Source organism: Phocoena sinus, chromosome 14, assembly GCF_008692025.1.
Source record: "Phocoena sinus isolate mPhoSin1 chromosome 14, mPhoSin1.pri, whole genome shotgun sequence".
Classification (NCBI taxonomy): Eukaryota; Metazoa; Chordata; class Mammalia; order Artiodactyla; family Phocoenidae; genus Phocoena; species Phocoena sinus.
This window is the reverse complement of record NC_045776.1, coordinates 60,517,809-60,529,908: the sequence shown is the minus strand read 5'-3', so window position 1 is coordinate 60,529,908 and position 12,100 is coordinate 60,517,809. Positions and strand designations below refer to the sequence as shown.

General features: G+C 42.5%; 1 protein-coding gene across 2 annotated transcripts in view; it reads left to right on the top strand.

Annotated features, from left to right (window-relative positions):
* Nucleotides 1-12,100, top strand: part of PIEZO2 (piezo type mechanosensitive ion channel component 2) — a 326,164-nt gene that overhangs the window by 177,779 nt on the left and 136,285 nt on the right. For both annotated transcript variants that reach the window (XM_032602873.1, XM_032602872.1), the window contains exon 6: nt 803-965. In XM_032602873.1, coding sequence (XP_032458764.1) covers nt 803-965 — 163 coding nt within the window. The remainder of the gene's footprint in view (nt 1-802; nt 966-12,100) is intronic.

Genomic DNA, 12,100 nt, shown 5'->3' with positions numbered 1-12,100 from the left:
TTTACCAATATATCACATATCCAATGTAAATGACTACAGTATGTATTTCATCACATGAAGTGTATATGGAAAACTGTGTATCTTTATATGCATAATTTCCTATCTTCTGCTTCCTGTCCCTAAACACGTTTTCTCTCTGATACACATTGGGTCACTTTCATCTGAGTCCAGTGAGATAAAGAAGACAAACAGTGTTATCTCTTTGGGGCAGAGGAAGGACGCGGGATGTGGGGAAGGCCTCCAGTGAAAGGCAGCTGTCAGGTCCTACTGACACTGGAACCGAATCTTCTGAGTTCTCTGTTAACGATCCTTCTTGGAACAGGATGGAAAACAAACTCAAATCAGTATTCAAAATCATGAAGAGCTCCTATTCAAGGATTGCTTTAACATCTTCTCCGTTTTTCCTTCCAACTTTGATTTACTTCCACGGCCCAATATCTCGTAGCTGCTTGTGTACATCTAGTATTTAACTGCTCCAGCTAGATTGCGAACACCTGTCCTCTGTACTGGACACGTGGTTTATTTTATAACAAGTTAGTTCATTAGCACGTTTTAGGAGTGAGAATTGGTTTAGGGTTCTTTATACTATTTCTAAAACTCCCTGGAAGCTTTCTGAATCTTAGTAGATTACATAAGACCGGGGTTGGTGAAAAGCTTTCTGGTACCTTCTGGGCAGAAACTGAGGCATTCTTTATTTTAAATCATTAAGAAGATTTAAACATACTTTATGATAGTTTAACCATAGCAACATAAAAAGAACTAAATTTCCTCTCCCCACCCCCCGCTTTTTTCCCCTCCATAGCTTAAAGGGAGCTGATGCTGGCAACGGGATCCGAGTGTTTGTGCCTGACGTCGGCATGTTCATAGCCAGTCTGACCATCTGGCTGGTCTGTAGGAACATCGTTCAGAAACCAGTGACTGAAGAAGCAGCGCAGTATAACCTGGAGTTTGAGAATGAAGAATCGGTAAATCTGACTTTGTGCCTCTTCCTTCTTTGATTTCTGGGGCCTTGACCTTGGTAGGTTGTGACAGTGTAATAGTGAGATATGCACCGTGCTTCATGCCGTCCCGTGTTGGGCGGTTACTTGGCAGACCCTCGTGTGATCCTCACGTGTGGGCATTCTCACCCATGCCTGGGCCACGAGGAGACAAGTTCGGAGACCGTGAGGGCTGCCCTGCGAGAGGCGTCATCCCCTAAGGGCCTGGGCTTGACCCTGTGTCTCTTCGCTGTCATCTTCCCTTAACTCAGATGGGGAACCTTTCAAATTTGTATCATAGCCTATGGTCTAGATACCTTCATTACTGCAATGCTCTTAGAGAAGTAACACCTGGTAGTTGTAAGAGGAAAAAATGAATTCTACCTTGAAGGAGGCTTCCAGTCTGTGCACCTTGCTGTCCCGAGTCAGTGTGTTAACTCCACATGCTTCCATCGAGGTATTTTTAAAGCCCTCCAGAGAAAAAAATATATGCGTTTGGAAGAGTGTAAGAATGAGTAAAATGTATGTGAATTTTTAGCTGGACCAGGGAACACGTCAGATTTCACTCTGTGGTGAATGGGAGCACGTGAGACAACTGTCACTCAGTCCCTGACCTGTTTGTTCTAATAACTGCACTTTGTTATGTGAGTCTAGGTGACATTGACTTAAAAAGTAATTGATTTGGTAATTGAAAGATGAAATTTACTGTGAAAAAAGTTCCTTAAAAGAGTATGTCTTATGTCTTTGACATAAGACACAAGTACCAAAAATTTCATTCATAAGCTTTGGCAAGAAATTAAACCTATAAAACTGAAGCTACTTGAAATTACTTATACTGAGAATGATAACCACGAAGCCATCAAAGGAAGAAATTCTCAGTTACAGCAGATGATGTACATGCTTCACAAATAAGCAGCAATTTACCTTGTGTGCTTATCAGAAATACAACAGTGAAGAAAGAGTGAATATGATTCAATTAACCTCTGCAGACTAGAAATGATGTTATCGCCTAAAATCCTTATGGGTAAAAGAGATACAATCACATTGCATATCCACATTCTACTATTTTTAAGACAAATGTTAAAAAAGGTACATGGTGTAAAAATTAATTATAGCAAGGTAATAACTACCCATCTCTTGCATTCAAGTTTGCAAACTACACAACACTTTTTGGTGTCCTGAAAATAGATAAAACTATGAAGGTGCTTTTTCTTCTGGTTGGCTTTATAATTATATGACAATTTTTAATATCCATTTTTCATTTGAAATTTATTTATAATATTTACAGTTTTGAAAATCAACTGGCTTAAATAATTACCCCAAATTTTCCAGGTTCAGTGAAAATAAATCCATTAACTCAAGCTCTCCAGACTGAGGGTTTTTCATTATTATTATTTATAAAGTGAGGTTGATTTTCAGTTATCCTCATATTATAGATGGAGTGTAAAGGATATTTACTGGGAATTGAGTAGACTCTAAGGTCGGACTTGGAAGCCACCTAAGGTGGCTGTGTAATGTTGGGAAAATGTTTATTCTCTCTTTCTGCAAAGCAGAGATTGTTGTGAGGACTTAATAATAAAGGGCACCCGCTCTCCCTCTGCTCTTCTCCAGTTTGAGAGGCAGTAGAATAATCTCAAAAATTTCAAATTCAGAGTCTTGTAGAATGAAGAAAGCTAAGTTGGAGGGTGTGTTTGAGGCCATCCCACTTGGTAAAAGAATCACCTCTGTGCCTTTAGTAACAGACAACCATGACTGAATTACAAAGCTTCCTATAAAAAGGACTTCTGGCTCCAAATTCAAACTCTCTTTTGCCATAAAACTAGGAAAACCTACACTGACCTACGGAAGATAAGGGATGTTAGGTTAAGGTGAAGATCACACATCTGGTGAAGAAGAGACACGATATCATTGACTAATTCTAAAATCATGTTTACTTCCTGATTCCCCTCAGTTCTCCAAGACAGGCTTATGGTACCTCTCTCCCATTTGAAAGTTGTTTAAATATCTGTGCCCTATATATCTATTGAGATGATCATATGATTTTTATTCTTTGTTGATTGATCTGTGGATGTTGAACCATCCTTGCATTTCTGGAATAAAACTTACTTGATCATGGTGTGTAATCCTTTTACTGTATTGTTGGATTTGGTTTGCTAATATTTTATTGAATATTTTGCATCTATGTTCATTGGAGATATTGGCCTCTAATTTTTTCTTGTGGCCTCTTTGCCTGGTTTTGGTATCAGGGTAATGCTGGCCTTGTAAAATGAGTTTGGAAGCATTCACTCCTCATCAATGTTTTGGAATAGTTTGAGAAACATAAGTATTAACTCTTCTTCAAATGTTCGATAGATTTCCTCTGTGAAGCTCTTTGGTCCTGGACTTTGTTTGTTGGAAGATTTTAATTACTAATTCAGTTTCGTTACTATTATTTGGTCTTTTTATATTGCCTGTTTCTTCATGATTCAGTTTTGGAAGGTTATGTGTTTCTAAGAATTTATCCATTTCTTCTAAGTTGTCCATTGTTGGCATGTAATTGTTCATAGTAGTCCCTTATGATCCTTTGTATTTCTGTGGTAACATCTCCTCTTTCATTTATGATTTTATTTATTTAGGCCCGCTCTCTTTTTTTCTTGGTGAGACTGGCTAACGATTTAGCACTTGTCTTTATCTTGTCAAAGAACCAGCTGTTGGTTTCACTGATCGTTTCTATTGTTTTTTAGTTTCTATTTCGTTTATTTCCATTCTGATCTTTATTATTTTCTTCATTCTACTAACTTTGGGTTTTGTTTGTTCTTCTCTTTTTAGTTTCTTCAGGTGTGAGGTTAGTTTGTTTAATTGAGATTTTTCTTGTTTACCAGGGTAGTCCTGTATCCCTATGAACTTCCCTTTAGGATGGCTTTTGTTGTGTCCCACAGATTTTGGAAAATTGTTTCCATTTTCATTTGTCTCAGGTATTTTTTTAATCTCCTCTTCATTTCTTCATTGACCCAGTGATTGCTTAGTAATATGTTGTTTAGTCTCCATACGTTTGTGTTTTTCCAGTTTTCTTCTCATAATTGACTTCCAGTTTCTTACCTTTGTGGTTCAAAAAGATGCTTGATATGATTTCAGTCTTCTTAAATCTATTGAGACTTGTTTTTTGATCTAGCATGTGATCTATCCTGGGGAAAGTTCCATGTGCACTTGAAAAGAATATGTTTTCTGCAGTTTTGGATGGAACGTTCTGTATATATCTATTTTCCATCTGGTGTAATGTGTCATTGATTTTCTGTCTGGATGATCTATCCATTGAGGCAAATGGGGTATTAAAGTCCCCTACTATTACTGTATTACTGTTAATTTCTTCCTTTATGTCAGTTAATATTTGCTTTATAAATTTACATGATCCTTTGTTGGGTGCATGTTTACAAATGTTATATCCTCTTGTTGTATTGATCCCTTTATCATTATGTAATGATATATCATTATGTAATGATCCCATTTATCATTATGTAATGCCCTTCGTCTTTTTTACAGTCTCTGTTTTAAAGTGTATTTTATCTAAATATTGCTACTCCAGCTTTTTAAAAAATTTCCATTTGCATGAAATATCTTTTTCTATCCCTTCACTTTCCGCAATTGCATGTCTTTAGATCTGAAGTGAGTCTCTTGTTTTTTTTATCCATTCAGCCACCCTGTATCTTTTTGATTGGAGAATTTAGACATTTAAAGTAACGTAAAGTAATTATTGATAGGTATGTTCTGCCATTTTGTTCGTTGTTTTCTCGTATTTTTTTTCCCCTTTGGTAAACCTTCTCTGTTCCTTTCTTCTCTTGTTCTCTTCCCTTGTGGTTTTATGATTTTCTTTAGTGTTATGTTTGGATTCCTTTCCCTTTATTTTTTGTCTGTCTATTTAAAGGTTTTGGGTTTTGGTTTCCATGAGGTTCACATAAAACAATCTGTATAAAACAGTCTATTTTAAGTGGATAGTCACTTAGGTTTGAATACATTCTGAAAGCACTACATTTTTACTCCCCTCTCCACATTTTATGCTTTTTATGTTATATTTTACATCTTTTTATTTTGTGTATTCCTTAAATACTCATTGTAGTTACAGTTGATTTTACTACTTTTGCCTTTTAACCTTCTATAGAAGTGTTTCATCCACTAACTTTACTATATGTTTGCCTGTACCAGAGAGACTTTTCTCTTTCACATGTTTTCTTATTTCTAGTTAAGGCCTTTACTTTTCAGGTTGAAAATCACCCCTTAACATACCTTGTAAGGTTGGTTTAGTGATGAACTCCTTTCGTTTTTGCTTGTCTGAGAAACCCTTTATGTCTCCTTCACTTCTGAGTGATAACCTTGCTGGATAGAGTAATCTTGGTTGTGTTTTTTATTTTCAGCACTTTGAATGTATCATGCTGCTCCCTTCTGGTCTGCAAAGTTTCTGCTGAAATATTCACCAGTAGTCTTATGGGGGTTCCTTTATATGTAACCAGTTGTTTATCTCTTGCTGCTTTTAAAATTCTCTCTTTATCTTTAATTTTGACATTTTGATTATAATGTGTCTTAGTGTGGATCTTGTTGGGTTCATCTTGTTTGGGACTGTGCACTTTCTAGACCTGGGTGTCTGTTTCCTTTCCCAGGTTTGGGAAGTTTTCAGCCATTATTTCTTCAGATAAGTTCTCTGCCCCTCTTTCTCTCTCCTCTCCTTCTGGGACCTCTATAATGTAAATGTTAGTACACTTGATGTTGTCCCAGATGTCCCTTAAACTATCCTCATTAAAAATTTTTGTTTCTTTTTGTTCTTCTGATTGGATGATTTCCACTACCCTGTCTTCCAGATTGCCAATCTGTTCTTCTCTGTCATCGAATCTGCTTTTGATTCCATCTCATGTATTTTTCATTTCAGTTATTGTATTCTTCAGCACAGATTGGTTCTTTTTTTTTACATATTCAACTCTTTGTTGAAGTTCTCACTGTATTCATCCATTCTTCTCCTGAGGTCAGAGAGCATCTTTATGACCATTACTTTCAGTTCTTTATCAGGTAGATTACTTATCTCCATATCATTAAGGTCTTTTTCTGAGGTTTCCTCTTGCTTTTTTTTTTTTTTTTTTTGGAACATATTTCCTCATTTTGCTGACTGTTGCTATGTAGTAGGCAAACTGCTGCCTCTCAGTCTTGAAGGTGTGGCCCTGCGTAGGGATGATTCTTCTTGTTCAACCCTGCCTTAGCTCTTGGTGGTTTCTCAAATCTTTGTAGTTCTTGATATGGCCCTGTTGTTAAGGGTGTGTCAGGACCCGTCAGTGTTCTGAGGGGAGGACTCTCATTTAGCACTTAGGCTGATTGGAAGCCAGTCTCTCAGGCAACAGCTTCTAAGTATGCAGATATATATAGTCCTGTGGGGCCACAATTGTAACCCCTGCTGTTCTCCAGATGTGGAGATCTGGATGTGTCCTCTGGGCAACAGTTGCAAAAATCGGGACTCTTGAGGAGTGCACAGGCTCCTTCCTAGGAAGTCTCACTGAGCTGTAGTGAGGCCAAGGGGGTATGAGGATGTTGTCATCCTGCTTACTTCCCTGGGAACCCTTCCTTAGCCTCTAGGCACGAAAGAAACCTGAGGCTCCAAGGTTCCATGAATGGGCCTTTTTCAAAGGAAGCCAGGGGTTGTGTTTGCCTGCTCTATGTGCAGTGCCCTGGGGGTGGTGGCCTGACAAGAGCTCTCTTTCTGATTGCTCCAGTGCCGTGGAGCTCAGGGTCTCCAGCCCCATTGGCCACCAGGGCCAGGCAATCAAGTTGTGTCTCTATCTGGACTGTATGCTCCTGCTGGCTTCAGCTGGAGAGTGTGGGGGCCAGGCTTGGTCCTTTGCTTTGGGAAGGCAGTGGGAAAATGACTTGACTGTGTGCCCACAGCTTCAGCAATGCAGACAGTGCCCTGTCTGTGTGCGTGTGTCAGCTTTAGGGCAGGAGCGGGAGGATGCCAAGACCACTCGTGCCCAGCCACCTCAGCCACTGGAGCTCTCCAGCTTCAGCAGGTCAGCGGGTTAGTGCTACAATTGCTCAACCCTGTGTCCGAGCTCACCTGCCTGCTCCAGCAGGTTAGGTGGGGAGCGCAATGGCACCTCTGCCTCTGGGGAGTGTTTCCACCATCCCCCACCCCTCCAGCTGATGCCTTTGGATTTATGAATGACTCTCCTTTACATACAGTCTCAGTACGTGTCACACTGCTGTCATTTCACTGGCTTTAGGGTGAGTGAGACCACATGCCTCCCCTGCCTGTCTGGGTGTGGCCCTTTCTATCCTCTGTTGGGGACCAGGTGTTCAGCTAGTTCTCAGGTTCTTTTCAGGGGAAATTGATCCATGTGTAGCTGCATATTTGTCGTGTCCACGGGAGGATGTGAGTTCAGGCTCCTCCTTCGCCACCACCTTGAACTGCCTTTGACCTGGGAATGTGTAAAGGTCCAGGTGCAGGGCCCATCCCAGACCCATTCGGTCAGAATCTCTGGGAGGCAGGCAAACATACAGTGGTACCAGACCTGATTTTATTAAAGCTCCCCAGGCCTGCCGTCCTGGCTCACCCAGCAGGTCACTGCCTGCTAATTCAGTGTGTCTTTGCTTGTCCCTTATTAAACTTTTATTGCTCTGTAGGAGGTGGTTGAAAGCATGCATCTCTATACTCACTTTTCCAAATGGAACAGGGAACGATTTAACTGCTCTTATACGTTTGGAAAAATAATCTTCCTAAAACAAGCGCAGAAACAGAATAAACTTTTGGCTTTGTCTGTGCAACGCTGTCACGTTAGGCTCACATAACACACGTGACCCCACGCCAGCACGGCTCCCGTGCTCTATCTGGCTGCTTGTGTCCACGAGGACGCTATGGCTGAGACTTGTTCCTCTTCTGCGATGACTCACATCATGGCCTATTCCTTCCTTGGGCTCTTCTGTTGAGATGAACCCACTCTGTGAGATAAATTGTTAACTAAACAACTCTGACATCTTAGAAAAATGTTCCCTTTGCCTCCAGGATCTTGTGGCTCATTATCTGTGACTCTGATACCCTCCCATCGAAATGTTTTTAATAGCTTGTTTTTACCCAAGAGGAAGAAGAAAATGGATTCCATGGTGTGAGAATCTCTGGTCTAACATCTAAAGGTTGGCTGAAATCAGAAAGAGATTCCACAGATAAATTATTTCAATATATTTTCCAATTAAGGGAGTCTGCCTAGCATACGACTCAAACACAGTATTTTCAGGTAGGATGAGTTGGTCCAAGGTTGCAGATGTCAGCAAGGGCATGGATTCCAGGCTGGTTGCTTCCAGATCACCTTGTGCAGCTCTTTAATCAGACAGATTCCTGGGATTCACTCCCAGAATTTCTGATGTAGGAAGTTTGAGGTGGAGCGTGGTAATCTGTCCTCTTAAAGATTCCCAGGTGATTCTTGGGATTTAGTCCAACCCAGGCTGAATTGTTTAGTGCTTGGGGATAAGGAAACATGATGTTTGGGTTCTACTGAAAGTAATTGATGGTGTCTTCCTGGTCCAGAATTGAGTGGGAATAACAGCTAATGCTGTGACTGCTGGGGCGGGGCTGCAGGGTGGGACGCAGTGGTGGCGTGAGACTAGGAGGCCCTGTCCAGGCTCGGGGAACCATGGCCTCTCACACAGTTGACTCTGTAGCGCTTGGAGCATCCTCATGTGAAATGAGATGCTACCTTAGTACATTTGGTGTGTTTCAAAGTCAGGGGCTTTTAAAGAAGATGCATTAAAGCACTTACAATTCTTCAGATAAGTTGTAGACTTTGACCTGGGCAACACTGATATGTAATATTTTATTTGGCTTTTTAAACTTTATAAAGGGCCTCTTTGTCTTTCATTACTACGAGAGCTCAGGAACCAGGGGGATAAATCTTTATTTACAGCTACTCCTTCTTAGCTCCAAGGCCAGAACCAAGTTGGGTTCCGACACAGGGACAGATTACAACTCCAGCAACTAAGGCTGTTCGTTGGTAAATACGGTAGGGTGAGCTGAGGCGCTTCCAGGGCGTCGGGGTTTACTCTGCACATATGGATTGTTTTGGGGACAAAGCCAGCCTGTTACCAAGCCAGCCTGATGTGGCTAATGGCCGTCCTGGCACCGGCCTGGACGGTAGGGGCTCACTTTCGGCTCCCTCTCAGCTTGGCAGGTTTAAAAAGTGTTTTTTAACTGAAAGCCCCGGGGATTCCGGTACAAAAATGCTGGAAAACCTCAAGTACGCTGGTATGTTTATAAAAATCACAGGGGCCCCAGTCCCACCCGAGAGAGGTCAGGGAAATGCATTTGTCTAAGCTCACGAAGGTTCTTGACCAGAGATTTCTATTTGATTTAATCTATATCCACAGCAATTCCATAACTGAGCAGTAAGTCATTTATTATGAAAGTTAGGAGTGTTTTTGGCTGGGACCAGGCGCCTCTACCTGTGTTCTCTCTCTCTGTCTCCTTGTTCAAGTATGGGAACTGAAGGTTTTGGACAAACTTCCTTCCTCAAGGAGGGATGTTTAGTGTGTCACCCACCTGTTGTGCGGGAGGTATTAAGCAACAGATGCCCCACGTGGAAGGCTCTGTGAGTGCCATAGCACACACAGCAACTCAGCTTTGGGAGATGGAGAAGCTGAAGGAAGGCTGGCCTGGGAGCCGGGGCCTTGGACACTGGGCAAGGGCTCCCATGGGGTGCAGACAGCACATCCCAAGGCAAAGAACCTGTGGATTCCGGGTTCTCCATGTGGTTCCCTGCATGTGATGTTTCTGGGCCAAGAGATGAGGATAAGGTTGGAGAGACAGACTGGTCCCAGGTGTGGCAGCTCCGACAGGTGGGCACCTCTGTGTTCTCTCCAGGTCACCTCATCAGACCCCTGACTTTGGCAGTGAACCTCAGGTAGACCTCTCCACACTCCAGAATCCTACACTAGCTGCCCCCGTGACACCTTCATCTCAGAACTGGATTCCCCCACCTGCTCCACTCCTGGCTGTCCTGATCTCATCAGCAAAGACAACAGCAGCACAGGAACTACCTCTGATTCTCCTCCACCCCTCCTCCTTCCACATGAAATTTACCAATCACTTCTGCTGACTCGACCTCCAAGACATTTGGCCAAGACCCAACGCTCTTCAGCTCCATTCCCTGCCCCCTCCTCCATCAGAAAAGCCTCCTGGCTGCGGGATCCCCCTGCCCTCCCCCTGCAGCCACTGGAGTCACCCTGCAAAACAGATCTCATTGTTCCCCTCATTGGGTGGAGTAGTTGGTTATCAAAGTCCTGTTAGAGCGGGTTCAAGTGTTGGGGACGTGCCGCCGTGCATCCAGCCAACTCTTGGAGACTTTCACTTTGAAACTCCCAAACGTGGGTGATGCGGGGCAGGGGAGGGTGGTGGGCTGTCCTTCTCCCAGGTGCCCCAGCACATGCAGCTCATCCACCATCCCAGGAGGGGGCCACGAGCACCTGCCCACTGGTGGGCTGCAGGGGGTGGGCTGATGCACTGGCTGGGGCTCAGCCCTCTTGTCTCTGTGAGGCAGGACATAGGGGTATCTGCTGACGACGAGGAGAAGGGGGAGGAGGGAGTGGGTCTGGGGACACACCATGGAGGCTCAGCCAGCCCTTCCCACTGCCTGGAAGGCTCTGGCCTAGAATTTTCACATGGCTGGTGACTCTGTGACATTCAGATCTCAGCTGAAATGTCACCTCCTCAGAGAGGCTCTCCCAGACCTCAGAATCTAAAATAGCTGCCCTGACACTCGCAATCACATCACCCTATTTTAATTCTCAGAATAGCATTTATTGCTGTGAGATATTTAACTGTTTTTACTTGTTTACATGTGTGGGGCTCTATCTCTTACTAGAGACACTGGTACATACTGAGCTCTGAACAGATAGAAAAATCTTAATGCATAAGCCTGAAACATTCTTTCTCCTTCCAGAAAAAGTACAAATGTGCTGTGATGGAATACAGTAGAATGCAAAACCCATTTTGGGTATGTGAACTTGAATTGCCTGGGATTAAATCCCTGTGTGTGTATGTGTGTGTCTGTGTTGTGTGTAGGTATGTGTGTGTCTCTGTGTGTCTCTGTATATGTATTGTGTGTTGTGTGTGTACTGTGTATGTGTATTGTGTGTACATATGTGTTGCGTGTGTGTATCTTTGTATATGTATGTGTGTGTTGTGTCTCTGTGTGTCTCTGTGTATGTGTGTGTTGTGTGTGTGTGTGTGTGATGTGTGTACGTATGTGTGTTGTGTGTGTGTGTATGTAGGGGAGGGGGTGCATCCTGTAGCCTTGGCTTCATCAACAGCCAGTGTAAGTCCCGAGTGGTCTGTACCCACCTGGGCAAACAGCACTTACTGAGCTGTGTACCCATCTCCTGTGCCTGGCTTCCTCCAGTGAGCTGGTGCACAGATGGAGCTTCAGACACCAGCAGTGAATATTATGTAATATCTGAATTAAGTGTATCAAGAAAGTATATATATGTATACCTGAAAAAACCAAAAACACTAATTTGAAAAGATACATGCACCCCAATGTTCATAGCTGCATTATTTACAATAGCCAAGGTATGGAAGCAACCTAAATGCCCATTGACAGATGAATGGATAAAGAAGATGTGGTGTATATATATATACAATGGAATACTACTCAGCCATCAAAAAGAATGAAATAATGCCGTTTGCAGCACCATGGATGGACTTGAAGGGCATCGTGCTAGGTGAAATAAGTTAGACAGAGAAAGAAAAGTACTGTGTGTTATCATTTATATGTGGAATCTAAAAAATATGACAAACTAGTGAATAAAACAAAAAGAAGCAGACACACACATATAGAGAACAAACTAGTGGTTACCAGTGGGGAGAGGGAAGGGGGGAGGGGCAATATAAGGGTTGGGGGAAAAGGCTTGCTATGGAATTATATGAAACCATGTGTGTGAAGCTTTTGAAAGTTGTAAAGCACTATAGGATTTGAAGAATCTTTCATTCAATAAAAAAATTTTAAAAAGAAAGAACCTTTAAAATGGGAAAATGGAGCAGCCAGGCTCTACTCTCTAAGCCTTGGCTCCATGTCTGATCTGGGCTTAAGGATCCTTCTGGCTCTGCAGACAGCTGCGGTCTT